Genomic DNA, 26077 nt, shown 5'->3' with positions numbered 1-26077 from the left:
ATTCCAATTTATTGGTTGTTTATGTGAACAACAATTCTCTGGTGGGAAATAAATCAATTTGCAACTGAACAATGTGTGGAGGCAGAGTAACGGTGACATATTCGGGTAATCAGGTCAATAGTAATGCCTTCTGAGCAAATGTAGAGTGGAGGACCAGTATCATTGCACATGTTAGCACTGCACCTGCATGTTGCAGGTAAGGTTGTCCAACTGAAGTTTGGGTCATGAGATTTTATGGTGGGATTTCAATGTTTTATTGTTTCGACAGGATATCTCTCTGTATAATTAGAAGTCCTGTGTTGAGTGCACCCTTGTCGTGTTACCCCTACCACATCCATCACTCAAAAGCTTAACATGTCTCTTGGGCAAGAAAACCCAATTTGTTAAGTTGGTTATGCTAATTGGCTCAAATATCTGTTTGACTAAATATGAACCAAGTGTTCCCTCGGACAAATACGAAAAGGTAGCAGTCTGCAATCTGTTCATGTTTCTTCAGGCAGCTGAGTATATCCACCTAAAAAAAAATTAGTAACATGACAAACATTTTTAATACTAAAATAATAATTCACAAAAGATGCTTTCAACTTGAACATAAAACTGCCCATTTTCATGTTGGAAATCCATTCAGCAGGGCCCTAAAAGGCCTGTTTAAACCTCTTTTATGAGCCTGTGACTGGATGACTGAGGCTGCACACTTTTATCCCCCATCCTGTTGCACTTTCCCTTGACGGGTTGACACTCTGTTGGTTTGTTCCAGATTGCCATTGAGTCCCGTGCATGTGTACCCTCTTGCTTTTTAGGTCACACGTGCATGACTGAGACCGTTGTTGCTCTGCTTTCCCTGATGGCCACATAGATTGTTTCAGGCCCATGCTCTGCCAATTTGCCCCAGGCCCTGTGTCTGAATTGTACCATTGCATGTTGGCCCTAGTCCACTTACAAGCCTCACCTCCAGTTTACAGACTGCAGCCAGACCCCAGGCACACCACCTTCTGAATGTTGCCACCAGAGTGCTGCCAGTCCCTCCCCCTGAATGCTGCCTGGACCCTAGCCCCTCCCTCAGTGCCGACACACTTAGGACACCCAAGTCTCCTCACAAACCTCCGTCCCAGACTCCCATAAACTCCATGCACAAAACCCAGGCCCCCAGCACTTATGCTCGCTGTGGCCTCAGCCCCCACCCCGACTCCTCAATTTCTCCCTCACCCTTGTATGCTGCACCACCACCCAGACAGCTCATCGCCACCTAGTCCCTGCATCCACTTCTTACTGCTTGTTGCTTCCCATCTTGCTGCATACCCTGGGATTTACCAAAGGTGAAGGAATATAAAGCCGTATATCTAAGTTTGCTGATGGCACTAAGTTAGGTGTAGATGGGAGCATAAAGTTGCAAAGAAAGATAGATCAGAGTATTTTCTAAATGGCGAGAAGCTGGGAACTGTGGATGCACAGTGATTTAGGGGTTCAAGTACAGAAATCGCTAAATTTTTTGACAGGTACAAAAAAGAATTAAAAAGGCGAATGGAATGTTGGCCTTTATATCCCGAAGGCTGTGTTGCCTGCCTGGTGCCAGGGTTAAGGATATCTCCTCGCGGCTGGAAAAGAACTTGGAGCATGAGTGGGAGGATCCAGTTATCGTGGTCCACGTAGGAACCAACAACATTGGTAGAACTAAGAATGAGTTTCTGCTGAGGGAGTTTGAGGAGCCAGGGTCTAAATTAATAAGCAGAACCTCAAAGGTAATAATCTCTGGATTACTACCTGAGCCACGTGCAAGTTGGTACAGGGACAAACAGATCAGAGGGTTAAATGTGTGGCTCAGAGCGATGTGGGAGACAGGGGTTTCGATTCATGGGGCACTGGCACCAGTACTGGGGAAAGAGGGAGCTGTTCCATTGGGACGGGCTCCACTTAAACTGGCGAATCGAATAACTCGGGCTTTAAACCAAAAAGCTGGGGGGAGGGGTCAGGTGAGGGGAAATTTCGAAATCTAATGAGCATAGAACAGTGTAGTGACTTGGGTAAAGATGAGCAGAGTGTGGCAGGAAGGACAGAGAGTTTACCAATAATAGTGCAACAACAAGTAAGGTCAAAGCAGGAAAAATGGTAAAAAGTCAAAATTAAAGGCTCTTCATCCGAATGCATGGAGCATTCGTAACAAGATGGATGAATTAATTGCACAAATAGAGATAAGTGGGTTTGACCTAATAGCCATTACAGAGACATAGTTGCAAAGTGACCAAAGTTGGGAACTAAATATTCCAGGGTACATGACATTTAGAAAAGACAGGTGGAATGGAAAAGGAGGGGGTGTAGCCCTAATAATAAAGGATGACATAAGGACAGTGGTGAGAAAGGATCTTGGCTCGGAGGATCAGGAAGTCGAATCAATGTGGGTGGAAATTAGAAATAACAAGGAGCAGAAAACAATGGTGGGAGTAGTTTATAGGCCCCCTAATAGTAGCAATACCATTGAACAGAATATTAATCATGAAATAATGGGAGCTTATAACAAAGGAAATGCAGTCATCATAGGGGATTTTAATCTGCAAATCAAATTGGCAAAGGTAGCTTGGACGATGAGTTCATGGAATGTATTTGAGACGATTTCCTAGAGCAATATGTCATGGAACCAACCAGGGAACAGGCTATTTTAGATCTTGTATTATATAATGAGAGAGGGTTAATTAGTAAGCCTGGGGATCGGGAGAGTTTTAGAAATCAACAAAGGACGACCAAAAAATTGATAAAAAGGGAGAAAATAGAATATGAAAGTAAACTAGCAAGAAATATAAGAATGGATTGCAAGAGCTTCTACAAGTATGTAGAAAGGAAGAGAGTAGCAAAAGTAAATGTTGGTCCCTTAGAGGCTGAGACAGGAGAAATTACAATGGGGAATTAGGAAATGACAGATGCGATAAACAAACATTTTGTATCTGTCCTCACAGCAGAAGACACAAAAAGCATACCAAAAATAGTGGGGAACCGAGGGATAAATGAGAGTGAGGAACTTAAAACAATTAATATCACTAGAGAAAAAGTACTGGACAAACGAATGGGACTAAAAGCCGACAAATCCCCTGGACCTGATAGCCCACATCCTAGGGTTCTAAAAGAGGTGGCTGCAGAGAAAGAGGTTGCATTGGTTATGATCTTCCAAAATTCTCTAGATTCTGGAACGGTCCCAATGTTATCCCGCTATTCAAGAAGGGAGGGAGAGAGAAAAGAGGGAACTACAGGCCAGTTAGCCTGAGAGCGGTCGTTGGGAAAATGCTGGAATCCATTATTAAGGAAGTGGTAACAGGACACTTAGGAAATCATAATATGACTAGGCAGCGTCAATATGGTTTTATGGAAGGGAAATCATGTTTGACAAATCTAATAGAGTTCTTTGAGGATGTAACTAGCAGGGTAGATAAAGGGTAACCAGTGGGTGTAGTATATTTGGATTTTCAAAAGGCATTTGATAAGGTGCCATATAAAAGGTTGTTACACAAGGTAAGGGTTCATGGGATTGGGGGTAATATATTAGCATGGATAGAGGATTGGTTGAAGGACAGAAAACAGAGTAGGGATAAACGGGTCATTTTCAGGTTGACAGGCTGTAACTAGTGGGGTGCCGCAAGGATCAGTGCTTGGGCCTCAGCTATTTACAATCTGTATTAATGACTTAGATGAAGGGACCGAGTGTAATATATCCAAGTTTGCTGACGATACAAAGCTAGATGGGAAAGTAAGGTGTGAGGAGGACACAAAAAATCTGCAAAGGGATACAGACAGGTTAAGTGAGTGGGCAAGAAGGTGGCAGTTGGAGTATAATGTGGGGAAATATGAGGTTATTCACTTTGGTAGGAAGAATAGAGAAACAGAATATTTTTTAAATGGTGAGAAACTATTAAATGTTGGTGTTCAGAGAGACTTGGGTGTCCTCGTCCAAGAAACACAAAAAGTTACTATGCAGGTACAGCAAGCAATTACGAAAGCAAATGGCATATTGGCCTTTATTGCAAGGGGGTTGGAGTACAAGAGTAAGGAAGTCTTACTACTGTTGTACAGGGCTTTAGTGAGACCTCACCTGGAGTACTGCGTACAGTTTTGGTCTCCTTAGCTAAGGAAGGATATACTTGCCTTGGAGGTGGTACAATGAAGGTTCACTAGATTGATTCCAGGGATGAGAGGGTTGTCCTATGAGGAGAGGTTGAGTAGAATGGTCCTATTCTCTCAAGTTTAGAAGAATGAGAGGTGATCTCATTGAAACATATAAGATTATTAGGGGGCTTGACAGGGTCGATGCTGAGAGATTGTTTCCCCCGGCTAGAGTGTCTAGAGCTAGGGGGCATAGTCGCAGGATAAGGGGTCGGCCATTCAAGACTGAAATGAGGAGGAATTTCTTCTCGCAGAGGACTTTGAATCTTGGAATTCTCTACCCCATAGGGCTGTGGCTGCTGAGTCATTGAATATATTCAAGGCTTAGATGGATAGATTTTTGGACTCTCGGGGAATCGAGGGATATGGGGATCAGGAGGGAAAGTGGAGTTAAGGTCGAAGATTAGCCATGATCTGATTGAATCGCGGAGCAGGCTCAAGGGCTGTATGGCCTACTCCTGCTCTTATTTCTTATGAGGGGGCTGGAATACAAAGGGTGTAAGTTATGTTACAGCTGTCCACCCCATCTGGAGAACTGCATTCAGTTCTGGGCACCGCACCTCAGGAACTATGTAATGGCCTTGGAGGGTGTGCGGCGCAGATTCACCAGACTGATACTGGGGCTCAAAGGGTTAAATTATGAGGACAGGTTGCATAGACTCGGCTTGTATTCCCTTGAATGTAGAAGATTTTGGGGTGATCTAATTGAGATGTTTAAGATGATCAAAGAAGTTGATAGTATCGATGAATAGAAACTATTTCCTCTGACGGGTGAGTCCAGAACAAGGGGGCATAACCTTAAAATTAGAGCTGGGTCGTTTAGGAGTGATGTCAGAAAGCACTTCTTCACACAAAGGGTAGTGGAAATCTGGAACTCTCTTCCCCCAAAAAGCTGTTGAGGCTGGGGGTCGATTTAAAAATTTCAAAACTGAGATAGATAGATTTTTGTTAGGTAAGGGTAGTAAAAGTTATGGAATTTAGGCAGAGAGATGGAGATTAGATATGGATCAACTGTGATCTAACTGAATGGTGGAACAGGCTTGAGGGGCTGAATGGCCGACTGCTGTTCCTATGCTCCTACGTAGGTAAGGCATAAAAATTCAGTACATTAGTAAAGGAACATGTATATGAGTCGTACAGAAGAGACAGGACACCGGGGACATACATGCTGATAGAAGGAACATAGGAACAGGAGTAGGCCATTCAGCCAGAAGGAGGCAGAGAGCTTGTGAGAAATAGAATTGGACAAGACATATAAAAAGTGGTTTCAGTGAAAGTGTACAAGGCATATGGGGAAGAGAAAAACAGATGCACAACAGAGAGGCAGGAAGATTGTGAAGAGAGATGTCTTTCATTTGTTAATTTTTGTGACAACATCCGTGGAGGTTTACTGGAACAAATTTATATTTTACAGTATTTGCTTTTCTTTGTACATAGTTTTTAAAGAAATGTGTTGTAGTGGCAGTTTAAATTTGGAAGCACGCAGCTGAGATTAATCGCCGTCCACTTTTGTTCGGTTGTACTGCAGCGTTTGGCAGTATTGGAGTAACAAATAATAGGCGCTAAATTGGGCGCCCGTTGTTTCGGCGCTGTGCGGCCTCCCGAAGTGCCAAGATGGCGTCTTGGCTGCGCACGCACGTTTCCAGCGTGATGTGCGCTGAACGCCATCTTGTATAGGAGTTAGTGCAGGCGCAGATAACAAACACCGGAAGCATGTAAAGTAAAGAGAAAATGGATACAGTCAGTGTGCAATGCTGATTTTAATTGATAGACACCATTTTGGGTCGTAATGCTCAGCTCAACGCACAGTCTTAACCCCGACCATCTGAACGTGTCTTAGAGTGCCTGGAGGACCCCCACCAGTGTTATTTGAAGGGACCATGCAGGATTTACAGGTCAGTGGCTGGATTATTGCTTCTGGCCTCCAAGACATTTGTAACTGTTTTTGGAGATCTCCTATACTTCAATACTAGGACGCGGGGACATAGCCTAACATTTAGAGCCGGGACATGCCGGAGTGAAGGTAGGAAATGCTTCTACACGCAAAGGGTGGGAGAAGTTTGGAACACTTAGCTGCAGGCGGCAGTTGATGCTAGCTCAATTGTGAATTTTAAATCTGAGATTGATAGATTTCTGTGAACCAAGGATATTAAGGGATATGGGGCTAAGGCAGGTATATGGAGTTAGGTCACAGGCCCACCGTGATTTCATTGAATGGCGGAGCAGACTCGAGGGGCTAAATGTCACTGCCACTTGCAGCCTCCTAGTATGTTCCACCTTCTGCTGCAAGAAAGTGGGATGTGTGTCTGCTTGATATGCCTGTCATGGTTGAATAGCTACCAGTGTGTGTGGCCTGTGAGTTGTAGGTGTGTGGCTTGCAACAGTGGTAATGTGTAAGGGTGAGAGGAAGCATCTGATTGGAAGAGTTGAGTACTGATGGGAAGAGTTTGTTGGTATGTGGGTGATGGGTGGTGTAGTACGTGGAGCAGTGGATGCGGCTCGTGGCGCAGTTGGTAGGAGATGCCACTTGACAGTTGACCGCACTCATTTTGACCACTCGTCAAACATTGAACTTCTTCCTGCACTGCATTCATGGTTGTGGTTTCTGTGTGCCTGGCATTGACTTCATCTCCCACTGTCTTTTGAGCATATGTTTGGAGGGCCTCTTGCTCCCCCCCCCCCCCCCCCGCCCCCCACCCAATCCCGCGAATATAGGATGTCCCTCCTTCTGTCCACCTCTTGCACCAAGACCTGTCATGCATTGGCAGAGAACCTTGGTGCATGCATTCTTGCAGGCCTGGTACAAACTCAGATTGGCAGATTGGTGAGGTCTGGCATGCAGATTGGAGGATGTGGGATTTAATAGTGCGCAACTTTTATTCAATGTTTTAACATAACTCAACAGTTTGTAAACATAGGGATGGGACCCGCATCTGTGTTTTATGTGTGCGATGTCTGATCTCTGTTCAGACTCCGTGCAGACAGCAAACTGTTATTTTTAGCAAATAACAGGTACCAGCTACCTTTGAGATTTTTTAAGAGACAGCCTGCCTTTAAGAGATTGGAGCTCCCCCTGTTGGTGGAAAGAGCGAATTGCACAGAATTCTCATTCATCACTGATTCCCAACGCAGATTGCAGGTCAGTCCTCAGGCCTGACGAAAGTCTCGTCCTGTCTGCGCAGGGGCCATTGGGTGCGGGGTAATAGCGGATTGCACTTCCCCCGCCCAAAAACAGGCCCTATCCAATTTTTTTCCCCCATTGTGTTTGTTTAACACTGGAATGCAGAATACTTTCCCATCTATGATTCTCTCTTTTTTGGAGTAGTTTTTTTTCTCTCCCCATATCTAATTTGAAAATATAAACTGTTTCCCATCAAAACAGACTGAATCAACTCTGATGTGCGTAAAAGATGCTCGCAGCAGTGAGACCAAAATACCTCCAGATGTGATGGGAAAGAAGTTGATAGAACTTCTCTATAACCTAGGCGATTTAAGTAAATGAGAACAGCTGGATCAAATCGCTCATTTGCCACTTAATAATTCATCCTGCCTGTCTCCCTTTCCATTCCCGTTTCTGTCTGTCACTTTTTTCTCCCACTCTATCTCTCTTCCCCTCCTTCTCCGTGTATCGCACTCTCTCGTTCTTGGGTTCTTGCTCACTCTCTCTCATTCTTGCTCGCTCTGTGTCTCACGCTCTTTCTTAACACCCGGCCCGCCACCTCCACCGTCTCTATTGCTCCCTCCGCTCTCCCCATATTTCTCCATTCAGGCCACCTCTCAGTATCTTTGTTCAGAAATGTAGTCCTTAATTGGTACCATGGGCAGTGGACATACCAATACCATGATATTACTAATCTAATGATAGATGAAAAATATATCATAGTATCATCGTAGTTAAAGCACAGGAGGAGGCCATTTGGCCCATTTTGACTGTGCCAGCTCTTTGAAAGAGTGATCCAATTAATCCCATTCCCCTGCTCTTGCCCCATAGCCCTGTTAATTTTTTCCCTTCAAGTATTTATCCAGTTCCCTTTTGAAAGTTGCTGTTGAATCTGCTTCCACCACCCTTTCAGGCAGTGCGTTCCAGATCATAACAACTTGCTGCGTAAAAATATGGTTCCTTCTGCCACTGGAAACAGTTTCTCCTTATTTACTCCATCAAAACGGTTCATGATTTTGAACACCTCTATCAAATCTCCCCTTAACCTTCTCTGTTCCAAGGAGAACAACCCCAGCTTCTCCAGTCTCTCCACATAACTGAAGTCCCTCATCCCTGGTATCATTCTCATAAATCACTTCTGCACCCTCTCTAATGCCTTGACATCCTTTCTAAAGTGGTGCCCAGAATTAAACACAATTCTCCAGCCAAGGCTTAATCAGTGTTTTAAAAAAGGTTCAGCATAACTTCCATGCTTTTGTAATCTATGCCTCTATTAATAAAGCCCAGGACCCCATATGCTTTATTAACAGCCTTCTCAACTTGTCGCCTTCAAAGATTAACCTGACCATTGGTTGTGTGCAATGTTCGGTTCGCTGACAGGGGTGACCAGCTTTCACTCCAGGTGGTTTTCAGTCCAGGTGGAGAGAAGCACATGAAATGTTAGGAAAAGGAATTGTTGTCTAGTAAACCCAATGCTTATTGGTTGGACTCAACCCCCACCTTTTCACCTTCTTCCCACATCCATTTGTCTCCTCTTTGGCTAGAAGTACATTCAGTTGGCTCCTTGCCCAATTATTTGCTTGGTGTGCAAATTCCAGCACTAAAATGTGAAGTGGACTTGTGACCAAAAGGTGGAGCAGTTGCAGGAAGGAAAAGAGCCTGCACCAAGCTGTCAGCACCACGGACAGAGACAGACTTATCATATGGGCATATCTGTTTGCCAAAGCCCCTCACGTGAGGATCTGGATTTGGCAGTTGGTAGTGAGTAGACTCGCACATGGCACTGGACTTCGACATCTGGAACATTAAGGTGACTGCCTCATCACTAACTGCCCTGTGTTGATCCTTTCACCAGTTCTTGCAGTATAACATGAGGAATCCAAGAGTTCGTATCACTGCTACAGGGAGGAATTCCTGGAGGCCAAGTGTGAGAACATCTGTTAATGTAACCAGAGATCAATACCTACCATGATTGCAATGAGTCAGAGCTTAATACAACAACTATAACAACAAATTGCATTTATACTGCAAGTTTAACGTAGTAAAAACATCCCAAAGTGCTTCATAAGAACTTTATCAGACAAACTTTGACACTGAGCCACATAGAGATATTAGGCTAGGTGACCAAAAGCTTGGTCAAAGAAGTAGGTTTTAAGGAGCGACTTAAAGGAGGAGAGAGTGCCGGAGAGGTTTAGGGAGGGAATTCCAGAGTTTAGGGCCAAGGCAGCCAATGGCACGGACACCAAAGATGGAGCGATGAAAATCGGAGATGCACTATAAGGCCAGAATTGAAGGAAAGCCAAGATCTTGGACGGTTGTAGGGCTGGAGGAGGTTACAGAGATAGGGAGGGGCAAGACCATGGAGGGATTTGAACACGAGGAAGAGAATTTTAAAATCGAGGCGTTGCTGGACCGGGAGCCAATGTAGGTCAGTGAACACAGGGTGATGGGTGAACGGGACTTGGTGCGAGTTAGGATACAGGCAGCAGAGTTTTGGATGAGCTCAAGTTTAAGCAGGGTGGAAGATGGGTACCCACCATAATTGCACTGTACAGAGATGAGCAGTTGCTGCTGAAGCTCTGTTGTTCCAGCTCTCTCACATTTTGTGATGACTTATGCAGATCACCATGCTGCTTTGGAGGAGTTTCTGGTACCAGCTATCTGCAAAGTGATGGTTCCAGTCTGCACTTGTCAACTGATCAATGACCAACTAGCGACTATCTTTCTTGGATGGAAATAAATTGGGAGACTTTGGGATCAAGTTGGCTCAAAAATGACATGCTTACCGATTGAAGATTGCAATTACGTGAAGTCTCTATGGCAGACTTGGTAATCCAGTAGTTCATTTGGGCAGATTTTGGACTCGACTAAGTGTCCCAATGGGGAAAGAGCATATACTAACAGAATTCTGCCTGTGTGGATTTCTCAGTTTGGTTTGGAGACTCTTAAGCATGGTGATGGATTTCCATGCAGTCCAGTACCCTGCTGACCCAAAGAAACAAAATACTGTTCGCTTCTATGGACTTTCCTGGTAACTTACTCCATATATCTAACCTTTCTTCTAAGGCATCGAAAATACTCTGTTTACAAATTGATCCATGGCCTCACCTCATGTTGCCGTCCTCCAACTCTGAGTTGCTCTGCATCCTCCCTTCCTGGTGCTCCTCACTTGGTGTCTGAGCTGTTGGCTGCCATGGCTCCACCCTCTAGACCTCCCTCCCTATACTGCTGTTCCTTGCTACTTCCCTCAGTACCTTTGAAAACTTCCTCAAAACTCTCTTTTTGATTGTCTTTGTCCAACTCTTCGAATTCCTCTTGGCCCATCTCTCCTGAATCCTGCACTGCCTGGCCCATTTTCCTCCTAAATCCTCCACCCCGGGCCTATTTTCCTGCTAAATATGTATAGTCAGGCAGCAAATACATGGTGAAGTCATATAGTGGATATAAAACTGCCCCAGCTATGATGTTGCCCTGTAACGTTAGCAGTTAGAACAACAGCAACTTGTGTTTACATGGCACCCTTAAACGCAGAAAAACATCCAAAGTTGTTCCATAGAGGCAGGAAGAGAAACGGACACTGCGCCAAAGAGGGAGGGATTAAGAGTGACAAAAAAAACTTGATCAAACAGGTGGGTATTAAGGAGGATCTTAAAGGGGCAGAGGGTTTTATGGAAAGAATTCTAGAAGGTGTGACTTAGTTGACTGAAAACATGGCCGCTTTTGGTAGGGCAAAGGGAGGAGGGGATGCTCAGGAACAGAGAGTACAGTGGGTGGGGGGGATTGTAGGGCTGAACGAGGTTACAGAAATAAGAGGAGTGAGGCGATGAAGGGATTTAAACACAAGGATAAGAATTTTAAATTTGAGGTTGGAGGTTAGGTCAACGAGGACAGGAGTGATGGGTTACTCCCTTATCCTATTGGTGTGGGATAGGATAAGGCAGCAGGGTTTTGGTTGAACTGGGGATGAAGGATGGGAGGCCGGCCCGGAGAGCATTGAAATAGCCAAGTCTGGAGGTGATAAAGGCATGAATGAAGGTTTTAGCTTCACATAGGCTGAGGTAGCGGCAGGGTGAGATGATATTATGGAGGTGAAAGTAGAGGGTTTTTGTGATGGAGCAAGTATGGGATTGGAAGCTCAGCTCAGGGTGGAGCAGGACACCGAGATTGGGGATAGTCTGATTTAGCCTGGGATAGTGGCCAAGGATGGGATGGAATCGGTGGTGAGGATATGAAATGTTGGTCTTCCCAGTGTTTAGCTGGATGATGTTACGGCTCATTCAAGGCTAGGTCTTGGGCAAGCAGTCTGACAACATAGAGGCAGTGGCGTGGTCAAGAAGGTGATGGAGGGGAAGAGCTGGCTGTCATCGGCATGCATGTGGAAGCTGACCCCATGCTTGTAGGTGATGTTGCCAAGGGGTAGCATGTAAATAAGGAAGAAGAGGAGACCAAGGATGGGTCATTCTCGGACTCCTGAGGTGAAGGTGCAAGGCAGGAATAGAAGCCACAGCTCGAGGTACTCTGGCTGCAACTGGACGAGTAAGAGTGGAACCGAGGAAGTCCCACAGAGCAGAACAACGGAGGAGAGGATGGTGTGACCAGCCAAGCCAAAGGCTGCAGAGTGGACATAAGTCACAGAGAATATCATTGGTGACTTTGGTCAATGTGCTCAAATTCCCAATATGCACTCCTGTCACACAGCTCTGCATTGGGACAGCTCATTAGTAATATCTCCCCCTTTATTGTAACTATTTTATTACAATCAGCCTGCATTTCATTTTAAGTGTGAATTTCAAAAGGCTCCTTGAATTGTGAATCTTTTGCCTGCCACGTCATAATTGTCACTCCAGTTGAAGCATGCTCCCATAATAGTTGCTCCAGCTGAGGGAGCAGGCTGTAGTTGCTTTCAATGCGTCAAATCCTCTCTTACATTCCGTATCTTGGAAAGAATTCAAGTGTTAACATCTGCCTCTCAGCGTGCTCTAAGTCCTCACACAGTGTCTTCTGACCCCTTTAATCAACTTGTCCTGTCGGCATCAGTTTCTGTGTCTTTACATTACATTTTCCTTTGTGAAAATCTTTATTCACGCTAAAGCTGGGCTTCAATACAAACTGCAATGTGGCCTCTCTTATATGATAACTCGGGTGTCCTTGCAAACATACGTAATTGACGGGCAGAAAAAGACCAGCTGGTCCATCAAGCCTAACCCACACACACATGTTTCGTCAGCATCGTGACGAAACACTTCCTCCCTCCCCCTCTCCACCACAACCATGTAATCTCCTGGGAGATGCCAAAAAACCAGAGGAATTACCCAGGGCTAATAAGGGGAAAAATACCCTGGAAAATTCCTCTCCGACCCCCCTCAGACGAGACTGTATCATGGTGATGCATTTTGATGTGAGTTCGAGTGAAATCTCATTCAGGGATATGTTGGTGTTCTCCCACTCATTCTTGTCCCACTCTAGTTTCCATAAAGCAATATTGAACCAGACTTCATTGGAACTAACACACAAGTCAAAGTGTGCCTCAAAGCATGCAGTCTGCATGTACAAGCAGAAGAGCATGAATCATAAGGGAAGTTTGTTGCCAGCACCTGGACAAGGGTAGCCTGTTTTGCCACCAGGAATTGGGCTTTTGGCTTCAGCTGCCGTACTGTACTGAAGGAGTATCTGAAGGCTGCACTGCCGCAAATCCCAACAGTCCCCATCCACCATTATAATAACAACTACTTCTATTTATACAGTGCCTTTAATGCAGAATAACTGCCTACCCTACTTTACAGAAGAAGAAAGAAATGGTCATCAATCTTTGTGAGGGAGTTAGGAAAGGTGACTGAAGACTCAGTCGAATAGGTGGACTTCGAGGAGTCTTTCAAATAGGCAGAGAGAAGTGGTGCCAGAAGTGAAGGGGTTCCGCAGAACAGGGCTGAGACTGCTGGAGGCTCTGCAACCAATGGTGGAGCAGAGAGAAGGGGGATGCACAGGAGGCCAGAGTCTCAGAACTGGAAGGTGGGAAGGAGACACCAGGTTGAAGAAGGTTGCAGGCATGGGCTGAGTCTGTGGGAGGGGTTTGTCGACGAAGACGAGGAATTTTAAATTCGACCCAGTTGGCGAAACGGGGAGCCTGTGTGGGGCAGTGAGGGAGGGCACAATGGGTGAGCAGAACTTAGTACAGACAGAGTGTGGGAGGCAGAGGTTTGGACAAGCCCAAAATCCAGTGTTGGAGTTTGAGGGTAACTCGTGAGTTGCCTCAACTTCCTAAAGATTAGCCTTATTTGCTGTGTGTTTGAATATCTTTGCCTCTTGTTAAATGCAATTGGTGCACATGGTGGTACCCATGACGATTCTCGAGCAGAGACTAATGAAAACTGTACCATCAGTGATTGGAATGATTTTGATCTCTTCGCCACCTTCTCTCTGCTTCAGCAGCACAGACAGATATAGCAGATGTCCAATTGCAGTTAAGCAGGGAAAAGTCTCACTGCTGGTTTGCACCTTCTCTGGAGTACTAAAACTAGCACATTGAGATCCAGAGCACAGCTGATTAATATTGGAACTATGGGAATCAACCTAACAGAGTGCATGGGATGAAGAAACTGCTTGGCTCATAGAACCTGTTCCTTCCAGCATAGAATCATTCAGCACGGAAGGAGACCATTTGCCCCATCGTGCCTGTGCTGGCTCTATGAAAGAGCTCTCCAATTAATCCCACTCCCCTGCTCTTTCCCCATAGCCCTGCAAATTTCTCCTTTTTGAGTATATATCTATTTCCCTTTTGAAAGTTGCTATTGAATCTACTTCCACCACCCTTTCAGGCAGTGCATTCCAGATCACAACATCTCGCTGCATAAAAAGAAAATTTCTCCTTATTTCCCCCTGAATCTTTTGCCAATTATCTTAAATCTGTGTCCTCTGGTTACCGACCCTCCTGCCAGTGGAAACAGTTTCTCCCCTACCTACTCTATCAAAACCCTTCATGATTTTGAACACCTCGATTAAATCTCCCCGTAACCTTCTCTGCTCTAAGGAGAACAATCCCAGCTTCTCCAGTCTCTCCACCAAACTGAAGTCCCTCATCTCTGGTACCAGTCTGATAAATCGGCTCTGCATCCTCTCATAGGCCTTGACTACCTTCCTAAAGTGCGATTTATCCATACTCTGTACAATTCCATTCTCATGGATCTATTTCCTAATTATTGTAATTAATCATAGTCAAAATTTCAGAATTTTTTTTTCCCGACCCTAACCTTAGAACTGCCGTGAAGACGGTGGCTTTGATTGGGAAATCAATATTTAAAATATCTTTACACAATACACTTTTAAATGGATCTGGGGTGGGTTAACATGTAGAATTGCTCTAAATTTTAAAATAAGGGATTTAATTACCTCTGCAAACTTGGGATGCCTGAGTACACATGAGCTATATGTTTCTGTGCATTTTTTACCCTGAAGTGTTCCTTAATGAAGCAAATTATTTGAAAATTGCAAATTTCTGCATAATTTTAATAATTTTGACAAATGATTTGTAGAAATGGAACCAGGAAATCTGTTATAAAATCCTCATCAGGATTTAGCACAGATGATCACTGAATAAAGATGAGTGCTAATTAGCTTCCGCTGTTTTCTCTCCGAGTTGAAAACCTGTGTGTCTCACCTCGTGAGCCAATGTACAATTTTATGCGCTTTATTCTTCTGGATCAAAATTACGTTATACTGGACTTGATCCTGCTCTTCCCTGCCTAAACGTCTCCGCCTCTCCAATTCTCTCTCCTTAAAACCTACCTCTTCGACCAAGCTTTTGGTCACCTGTCCTAATATCTCTTTATGTGACTCGGTGTCAAATTTTGTCTGATAACGCTCCTGTGAAGCGCCTTTGGACGTTTTATTATGTTAATGGCGCTATATAATGCAGGTTGTTATTGTTCCTCTGCGGTTATCTGCCTCAGCAGAGTATTTTTCCCCCTCTCCAAGATCATTGTGTCTTGGCTCTATCATCTTGTCATGCTTTGCAGACAGTGAACACGACTTCGTAGCTGATGTTTATTCCGCAGTAGAATCCATAAACTCATTTTCTGACTGTAACAATAAGTGTCAAAAGCCATGAACAAAGAATGTTTAACATCAATTGCACAGCACTGCTGTAAACTTGGTTTAAGCTGCAATCTATAGAGGAACTGGCCAAGACCACAACATATCTTGTAATTCCCGTTGCATTCAGCCATCGTTTAAAAGAGAGCTGGATACGTGTTTGAAAGGAAAAAATATATAAGGATGTAGGCAAACGGGGTTTAGAGTAGTTCGCTCCAATTGCAAAACTCGCACCCATTGGAGAGATGGGCAAAATGGCCTCCTTTGGTATTTTCTACTAATCTGTGATTCTCCTGACACCAGCATATAGTAAACAAAATAATGTTATGGTTTGATACTTATATTTCACTTTTGCTATAGGAATCTCACACCATTGAATGTTACAGCACGGAAACCAGCCATTTGGTTCATCATTGAGACCCCATCACAAACTCCACTCCCCTTGCCACTGACTCCATTCCCACCTTGGTCACACTCTGGGGCTCAACCTTGCCATTTGCAATCTTGGCACTCTATTTAATCCAGAGCCAAGTTTTAAACCCCACATCCTATCCATTGCCAAGACTGCTCTGTTGTATTTCCACACCATTACCTACCTCTGCCCCTAGCTCAGCCACTCCGCTGCTGACACCTTTTATCATCCCCAGACTTCACTACTTCCAATGCTTTCCTTGCTGACCCCGCACCATAAGGTCCAATTTGCCCAAAATTCTGCAGCACATATCCTATCCATCACTAAGTCCAACTCACCAATCACCTATATCCACACTGACTGACATTGACTCCAGTTGCCCAACGCATTAAATTTAAAATCCTTGTCCTCAACTATAAATCCCTCCATGGCTTCACTTCACCCTATCTCTCCAGTCTGATTCAGCCCTCCTGAACGTTCTGTTCCTGTCATTCTGGCCATCCCTCTACTCCCTTTACTTCCCCAGTGGTGGCAGAGCTTTCAGCCACCATGGTCCTACTCTCTGGAACAACTCCCTCTCCTCCTCCCAACAAACCTTTTCACCTCTCTCTCATCTTTAAACTTTTTTCTCAAAATCTATCATTAGCTTCCTAATTTCTCCCTTACTGGCTCAGTTCTCTTACGCCTATCGGTGAATCGCTTGGGGCATTTCTTCACATTAAAGGCACTATATAATCAATTTTGTTGCTTTTGTGCTTGTGACGTGAATACTGAGCTGCCTTCCGATACTTCATCAAGAGTGTGAATGTTTTGAAAGATTGGCCTGATTTCCATTTGACTGCTGAGAGATAAGAGAATTCCTTACATTTGTCTATGCTAATTTATAACTCAACTGCTAAAGCTGGTGAGTGCAGGCTGTAGTGTGCTCAGATGTTTGAGGAATTGCTAACAAGTTGACCCCGATGTCTGGACGAGCACGATCTCATCCTGGGGCTGAGTTGGCTCCCTGTGAGAGGGCACAGGTAGCAGCTTTGATGAAATAAGTACCTTTAATGGATTTGTATTGATTATATAAAACAATAGTAATATTACAAGGGTGTGCTTGTTAAGATCATAACTTCCTCTTGTCCCTTACAGTTTTTAATTGCAGACTAGAACATTTAAAACTTTGCCCTTTAAGCAACAAATCTTGCACTCATGTAACCCTCTTAAGGTAAAAATGTTCCAAGATATTTCACAGAAGAGAGATGGATGTTGAGGGGCAGTAGAAGTGGAGAACTGACTAGAAACATGATTGAAAATATAGGTATCAGGCAGCTTTTAAAGGCAAGGAGAGAAATAGCAAGGTAAACATTTCAGAATCATACCAACCATATAAAACCACAGAAGATTTGATCGGATCTTTGTCCTCTTGTGCTGTTGTTCGCAAAGTGAGTTTGCTGAACAGTTGACTGTTGTCCCATCTATAATAAAACACAGCTGCATGAACTACAGGTTTGTGACTGGTTAGGAACATAATGGAGTGATATATTTATATCTAGACCATTCAGTTTTCAATGCAGCATGCTGACAGAGAAATAAATATCAAGAACATGACAAACTGCCAATGTAACAAAGACTTTTAACCGGTTCAGTCAAAATTGTGGAGCTGGTATATTAATAAACGTGTGCTGACTAATTGTATCCCCCACAGGAACTGACAAAACGAGAGGTGGAGTACATGGCACTGTCCAGGGATACCACTGAGACAGACCTTAAGCAACGCAGAGAGATCAGGGCAGGAACAGCCTATTACATTGATCAGGTAAGTTGCATTGCATCTGACCGATTCACCACTTCATTCATTACTGTGAATAAATTCTGATTTTGAAAATACATCTGTGTGTAAATGAAAATAAATATTCTTGGGACAAATACATAGAAAAGCAAAAACAGCACTGAGCCAGGAAAAGTCTAACAAATTGAGACATCATATCACTAAGATTCAGAATCAAATCAATACTATCTAATCCAGACAATTTCCTTCACACCTTGTTTGGCCACGATAAGCCTAAGCAAACTTTGATGCCTTTACAAGACCTTAACCTCTTGCTAACTGGTTGTGGCAATGGAAGTCAATCCAGCTTCACGTCGACCACATGGTGAAACCTTTATAACAGACAACATCTACAATTCTGACATAGATTAAAACCTGTTGGCTAGATTTTCCGACAAATATCGCCCTAGATTTGGGTAGCTGGAAGTGAATAATAGGCGGAAGCCCTAGTATGCTTGGAACTTTGTCCATTTTGTGCCTTGATGCACTTTCCAATGGGTCGGACCAGTGACAAAGGAAGCGCCCCCACCGCAAACAGATTGACACATCATTTAAATATTAATTTGGGGACGTGACCTCCCTCAAGGCCATCTGTTGTCGTTCTGGCATGCAGGAAACCAAATGTGAATTTGGGTACCTTGCGTTGCTATGCGACAGTAGGCGCACTGGAGGGATTGGAAAGGGTAAAGTAATATAAAGGAAGGTATATTTCAGCCATTTCTAAATTGTTTATCTCCTTTTTGTGTTTGTTTCTTTATCTCCTTTTTGTGTTTGTTTCTTTCCTGTTGGCACTTGGATTCACACGAGCCTTCATGTCAATTGTTGCAAATTATTCTTTTGCCTTCAGCGCCGGTGGATTTCCCAATGGGAATCCCCCTATTTGACATTCAATTAGGAGGAGGAGAACCTGTAGAAGGATGCCAGGCAGGTCAGATGGTACAAGAGATGCTCTGTGCCTACCTGGTGCCCACATCTGCAGACAGAGCTTAACATATGTCACTTTGATAGACCATTAAAGCAGGTAGAGGTTCCTGTTCCCAAAAAAAAGCTGGGACAGCAGACTCGATGGTACCGCTAAACTTTGCGAATATCCGACAGACTGTAAAAAGAAAAGAGACTTGTATTTATATGGCGTCTTTCATGACCTCAGGACATCCCAAAGCGCTTTACAGCCAAGGAAGTATTGTGGAGGATGGAGAGTGTTGGAGTAATCTTGTCTGGTGGTGGTAAATGCATGTGTAAGAGTTTCAGTGGTAGAGGGGGCAAAGGAGGGCAATGTTGCAGAGATGGAGCAGAGCAGGAAGGTCCCAGGTTTATGCTCATTTTGACTTGGGTGGTGATAAAGACACTATGGTTGGCTTCAGCAGTTGTGTGTTAGGGAAGAGGAAAATGTGCCAGAGTTCCCGGTCCTGATTATTGTTGAGTTACTACAGCTGTAAGTACGAGTGTGTGAATATCAGATGAGGACAGAATCTGGCTCTCCAACAGTCATAGAGCCCTGCTGACACTCAGTGTCAATGCTTACACGTGAAGGGTGGCCTCCTGGGTGAAGCACTGGAGGGCTAGCAGTTCCTGTGGAACCAAACCCAGTAAGGAGTTAATACCTTCAGGAGAGATCGTGAGATGGGAACCTAGTGCACCAAAAGAACACTTTCAGCCCCATGCTGAAATTCATTGATTGCAATTGTAACCTGCATGCTGAATTCCTTCCCTTCGACAACATCACCATTTCCTCGACGCACACACAAAATGCAAGCTGGTTGCGGAATGCTGGGTGCATTTATTACACAAGGAATGATCGCAGAAGATTTAAACGGATGAGTAAATGTAAAGTATTTACACCTATATGGATATTCCGATTTACATAACGCAACCACTTTTGATTTTGATTGAGTAATGTGGCACAAATACTTTTTGTGTTTATGTAAATGCTTTTTAATTACCATGTGAGCTCGTTATAAGTTGAGGATAGTGAGACCAACAGAACAGAATGTAATTGTGTGATTATGTAAGTTGCAATTTGCTCAGTTTCCTCGAACTGTCATATGAGTGTGTGAGCCTGATCCTCAGTGTGACTCAGAGATAATAATTACTATCGTTCTTGATATAAAGGGCAACCTTTTCTGTAAAAATGCTGTAATTATATTTCTGTGTTCAAACGGGCAAGCAGTTACAGTCTCCTTCTAACTATGAGATCATTTGAGGAAGTAATTAGTTTTTTTGTATTTTTCTAAATAATGATAGTTACGTGGTTGACACATCATCTACACACAGCCATCTGCACGCCTTAAAGGCAGCAATAGCTCTTATGTTTTTGGACCAAAAATAATCTGTTGCAACTAAATTGTATTTTTTCAGTAGAAAATTCTGATTATGAATCTATACTCTGGTGCTGGATGGTTTTGAACTTCCATTTTTTAAAATTCAGAAAATCATTATTTTAAACTCTTAGTAGCTGCTTAATTTGAAAGTGGCAAACAGATTTTAGCCCACAATGAGGTTTTATAGTATCTGCTGTCAGTAACGTGTCTTTAAATATGTATACCTTCAGAAGTACATATGAAAATGATGGGCAGGGAAAGACCAGCTAGCTCATCAAGCCTGCCGCACATTCATGATGGCTGGAGCGAAATGACAAGACACATCCTACCCCCTACCCTCCCCCCAAGCAGCCACGTAATCTCCTGGGAAATTATGACCAATCCCTCACCATCAACATCCTGGGGGTCACCATTGACCAGAAACTTAACTGGACCAGCCACATAAATACTGTGACTACAAGAGCAGGTCAGAAGCTGGGTATTCTCTGGCGAGTGACTCACCTCCTGACTCCCCAAAGCCTTTCCACCATCTAAAAGGCACAAGTCAGGATTGTGATGGAATACTCTCCACTTGCCTGGATGAGTGCAGCTCCAACAATACTCAAGAAGCTCGACACCATCCAGGACAAAGCAGCCCGCTTGATTGGCACCCCATTCACCATCCGAAACATTCAATCCCTTCACCAGCACACCATGGCTGTAGTGTGTACCATCTACAGGATGCACTTCAGCTCGCCAAGGCTTCTTCGACAGCACCTCCCAAACCCATGACCTCTATCATCTAGAAGGACAAGGGCAACAGGCACATGAGAACAACACCTCCTGCATGTTACCTTTCAAGTCACACACCATCCCGACTTCGAACTATATCGCCGTTCCTTCATTGTCGCTGGGTCAAAATCTTGGAACTCCCTTCCTAACAGCACTGTGGGAGAACCTTCACCACACGGACTGCAGCGGTTCAAGAAGGTGGCTCATCTCCACCTTCTCAAGGGCAATTAGGGATGGGCAATAAATGCTGGCCTTGCCAGCGACGCCCACATCCCATGAACGAATTTTAAAAAAGGTTTCTCTGGTCCTGCACCCCCTTTAGAATTGTACCGTTCAGTTTATATTGCTTCTCCTCGTTCTTCCTGCCAAAGTATATCACTACGCACTTCTCTGCATTAAATTTCACCTGCCGTGTGTCCGCTCATTCCACCAGCCTGTCTATGTCCTCTTGAAGTCTATCACTATCCTCCTCACTGTTTATGACACTTCCAAGTTTAGTGTCATCTGCAAATTTTGAAATTGTGCCCTGCATACCCAACCCCAAGTCATTAATATATATCAAAAAACCAGTGTTCCTAGTCCATTGGCAGCATCCTCTTCTTTCGTGAAGACAGATGCACAAATTTACACCATTTATTTGTTAAAGGGGTATGGGCATTGAAGATGTGTGTTAAAGCCAGACGAGCCTGTGTGTGGAATGTCACAGCTTTAATCAATTTCAAACAAAGACAATGAGGGACAATTGTCTCATCATAGGTTCATTAGCCAGGATGGCCCCTATTCACTGAGTTGGAGATTTTTTTAAAAACCTGCACCCCAAGGGAGAGAAAAGGTAGCTGGATTTATGAATATGCTTACTGGCGAAATACTGATTGGTGAAGCAATCAGAGGGACAGTCCTCCCACTGCCTGTGAACACAGAGAGAAAAGGACAAATAGGCAGTCAGTTAGCCAGCTAGGCCCGGGGAGGAAGCCTGGCTCAGTGAGGGTAAATTCAGTCATCTCAAGCCCACAACCAATCAGGATCAAAAGGCTGAGTTGGAAAAAGTTAAGTAAGCCTGCCAGTAGGGATAGTGTGGTGTCTTTTTCTTGTTCTTGAGAAGGGTTCTGCAGTTAGTTACATTTAAGGTGAAATTTGATTGCATCTGTTAATTTGTGTGTCCACTTGTTGTCTGCAAAATAAAACAAAACATTTTGCATCTAGTCTTGTCTTGTTAAGTGTTTCTCAATCTGCCTTTGATAAGATTGGAGAAGTGCCCGTTAAAGACACAAGATCCATTTTAGATCACAAGGGGGTCTTATAGTTACACCTCTGGGTTACGCTGCTGTGTGATTAGACATTGGGGCAGTATGGGCGCACTCCTGGGTGCAGGATGTTCAACCTCATATGGGAGTAATTGCATTGCTGTACCTGAGAGAATGGCTAAGGTGGATTGAAATGTTTTAACAGTCAGTTTTGGCTCAGCGGTAGCACTCTTTCCTGAGTCAGAAGATCATAACTTCAAATCCCACTCTGGGATTTGAAGCCAAAATGTCGGCTGGCACTTCAGTGTAGTATTGCACTGAGTGAGTTTCGCATAGTTGCAGGTGCCAACATTTGGATGAGATGCTAAACTGAGGCCCTGTGGATGTAAGACAGACCATGGCACGATTTGAAGAAGGGTAGTGTGTTCTCCTGTGTCCTGCCATGCATACTTTTCTCTATCAGGACCAACAAAACCAGATTAATTGGTCATTCATCTCATTGCTGCTTGTGGCATCTGAGTGTGTGCAATATGGCTGCCATGTTTGTCTACATAACAACAGTGACCTCACTTCAGAAGTAATCAATTGTATATAAAGCATTTTGAAATGTTTCAGTGAGACATGATAAAATGCTGTGTAAATTGGGCTGCCCCGGTGAGCAGTCACTTCCAAGTAGATGATGCCCATTTAACAGTGTTCTGTCTTACATATATTCTTTACCGACTTTGAAATTGGTGCTAGAAGGTAAAGTACGGATTAAATCTTAAACACGCTTAAATCACAATTTACCATGTGACGTTAACCATCTCTGATTCAACACCAAACAAAATAAAATTGTCTCAGTATAGCTTTTCAATTAATTTTGTAATTTGCAATTTTATTACATTAGGACATTTACTTTATGATTACTTAACATTGCCTGGTCATATTTTCTTTTGTTAGATGCTTGACTTGAAAAGTAGAGGTATCACTTACTCCTTTTGACATTTATTTGAGTGTTGACTTTTACAACGTCAAGCAGAAATAATTAGTGAATAAACAAAATACCAGGCAGTTTTAGCACAAGTAAATGCCTCACTGTTGCGTAGGTAGTATTTTTATATGATAAGGAATCATATATTAAAAGCTTGGCTGAACAATCAAAATATCATTATTGTATTTAATGCAAAAATAAAGACTTATTCACGTTAGAGGGTGAACAATAAAGTCACGCTAGAAGCAATTGGATTTCAGCTGTTTAAAAATATTTACATGTATTTGACAATGTTGACAAATGCTACCTTCTAGAAGGACAGATCTTGCATTTATATAGCACCCTTAAAGACCTCAGGACGCTTCACAGCAATTGAAGTACTTTTGAAGTGCAGTCACTTTTGTAATGTAGGGAAACCCAGCAGCCAATTTGCGCACAGCAAGGTCCCACAAACAGCAATGAGATAAAAGACCAAATGATCTGTTTTTGGTGGTATTGTTTGAGGGTTAAATGTTGGTCAAGACACTGAAGGAACTCCCTGCTGTTCTTCGAATAGTGCCATGGAATCTTTTACATCCACCTAAGAGGGCAGACGGGGCCTCAGTTTAACGTCTCATCCGAAAGACGGAACCTCTGACAATGCAGCACTCCCTCAGTACTGCAGTGAGGTGTCAACCTGGATTATGTGCTTCAATCTCTGGAGTGGGCTTGTCTGGCGCAAATGTTACTTGCCACTTATCAACCCAAGCCTGGATGTTGTCCAGATCTTGCTGCATGCGGGCACGGACAGCTTCATTATCTGAGGGGTTGCGAATGGAACTGAACACTGTGCAATCATCAGCGAGCATCCCCATTTCTGACCTTATGATGGAGGGAAGATCATTGATGAAGCAGCTGAAGATGGTTGGGCCTAGGACACTGCCCTGAGGCACTCCTGTAGCAATGGCCTGGGGCTGGGATGATTGGCCTCCAACAACCACTACCATCTTCCTTTGTGCTTGGTATGATTCCAGCCACTGGAGAGTTTTCCCCCTGATTCCCATTGACTTCAATTGTACTAGGGCTCCTTGGTGCCACACTCGGTCAAATGCTGCCTTGATGTCAAGGGCAGTCACTCAACTCACCTCTGGAATTCAGCTCTTTTGTCCATGTTTGGACCAAGGCTGTAATGAGGTCTGGAGCCGAGTGGCCCTGGCGGAACCCAAACTGAGCAGGTTATTGGTGAGTAAGTGCCGCTTGATAGCACTGTCGACGACACGTTCCGTCACTTTGCTGATGATTGAGAGTAGACTGATGGGGCGGTAATTGGCCGGATTGGATTTGTCCTGCTTTTTGTGGACAGGGCATACCTAGGCAATTTTCCACATTGTCGGGTAGATGCCAGTGTTGTAGCCGTACTGGAACAGTTTGGCTAGAGGTGCAGCTAGTTCTGGAGCACAAGTCTTCAGCACTACAGCTGGGATGTTGACAGGGCCCATAGCCTTTGCTGTTTGCTTCAGCCTCCTTCCTTCCTGATATTATCCCAGACTCCTGACATCCCAGCCCCCTCTCTCCCTTTCCACCACCACATTACACTCTAATTTCTCCTCATCTCCTGTCGGCCGTCATGATTCTCAACTTTCCTGTGAGGTCCACCTCATCGTGCTTTAACTGCTCCTTAACCTAGCTCCTAACCGACTGTTTCTCCTTCACCTAATGCTGATGTGATAAATTACTCCATACCCATGGCCGTTGTTTTTGCTCATTTAACACTGCTGTCATCATCTTTGTCCTTAAAATGCCCACACTTGACCACTCTGTCTTCTCCAATTATTGCCCATTTCCAAGCTCCACTTTCCCTTTAAGGTCCTTGAATACATCATTTCTCACCTCCCCCACTTACTTCCTATGTGAATCCCTTCACTTTTGTTTCAGCCCGAGCCTCACCACCTTGGCAGAGTTTGCGAACACTACACGCTATCCCTCCTTGACACCTCTTTGGTTTTGAACACTGTTGAGCACTCCATTCTCCTCTACCTCTTTTCCTCTATGGTATTGGCATCTCCTGGTTCTATTCCTACCTGTCCCAACAAAACCAGCATATCTCTCACAATGGCACTTCTCCCCAACCCTGCATGATCATCTCTGATGTGCCTTCATGTTCCATCCATGACTCCCTTTTGTTCCACTTCTGTGTGCTGTCCCTTGGTGACATCCGAAAGTATAGGGTTAGCTTCCTATGTTTGTTACTGTATGGTGTGACTGCTTGTTTGACATGAAGTCATGGATAGGAACACAGGAATGTACTGGACTGGAGAAGATCATTGCTGGAACTTTCTTAAGCTTAACATTAGCAACTGAAGCCATCCTGTTTGGCTCTTAACAGAAATTCCTAGTCCTTGATTCCATTCTCTGCCCATGTTCTTGTCCAGGCTGAATCTGACAGTATGTAACCTTGGTATTACTAAGCTAAGCTTCAAACTTCACATTCCATCCATCACCGAGATCATCTATTTCCACCTCTATAACATTGCCTCTATCCCTACATCCTCCATCACACCAATGCTGCCAAAACTGTTCGTCAGTTGCCCATCTGCAGGCAGAACTTCTCCAGTGCTTTTTTCGCTGATCTCCTGAACTCCAACTCATCGAAAACTCTGTCACGCACATGCTGTCCCGTTCTAAGCCCTGCTCACCGACTTCCACTGTCACTCAATGCAATAATTACCAGATTCTTGTTCTTAGTTACCAATCTCTCCACGGCCTCACCCCACCACCATATCTCTGCAACCTCTTCCAGCCCGTATCCTACACTCATCACCCAACACAGTGCCGGAGCTTTCAGCTACCATGTCCCTCTCCAGACTCCTGCTCAGTGCCCATTTCACCCCCTCTGTGAAGTGCTTTCACTGTGTTAAAGGTGCTATATCTGTATCGGGTGCTGCTGAGTGACAATGTGGATACTTTGCTCTTTCGCACTTCAATTACCCTGGTTTGTAATTATTTACTGTATTAAGTGGTTATTAAATTTAACCTCCAAATGCTCCTGCAAATAAAATCCTTCTTAAAACAAAAATCTAGACATACTGGCAGTGATGCAATGGTATTACTCATGGTGAATTGAAATTTTTTATAAGAGCAGGGGTGTTATGGGAAGTACTGTTAAC

At 44.0% G+C, this 26077-nt stretch overlaps 1 protein-coding gene across 1 annotated transcript in view; it reads left to right on the top strand.

The window, feature by feature from the left end:
- The window catches only part of vwa8 (von Willebrand factor A domain containing 8), a 387545-nt gene that overhangs the window by 29171 nt on the left and 332297 nt on the right, over positions 1-26077 (top strand). Inside the window, exon 4 of the mRNA XM_067992504.1 lies at positions 17500-17610. Coding sequence (XP_067848605.1) covers positions 17500-17610 — 111 coding nt within the window. The remainder of the gene's footprint in view (positions 1-17499; positions 17611-26077) is intronic.

Source organism: Heptranchias perlo, chromosome 11 (genome assembly GCF_035084215.1).
Source record: "Heptranchias perlo isolate sHepPer1 chromosome 11, sHepPer1.hap1, whole genome shotgun sequence".
NCBI classification, from domain to species: domain Eukaryota; kingdom Metazoa; phylum Chordata; class Chondrichthyes; order Hexanchiformes; family Hexanchidae; genus Heptranchias; species Heptranchias perlo.
Note: the sequence above shows the minus strand (reverse complement) of the source record. Positions and strands in the feature narration are given on the sequence as shown.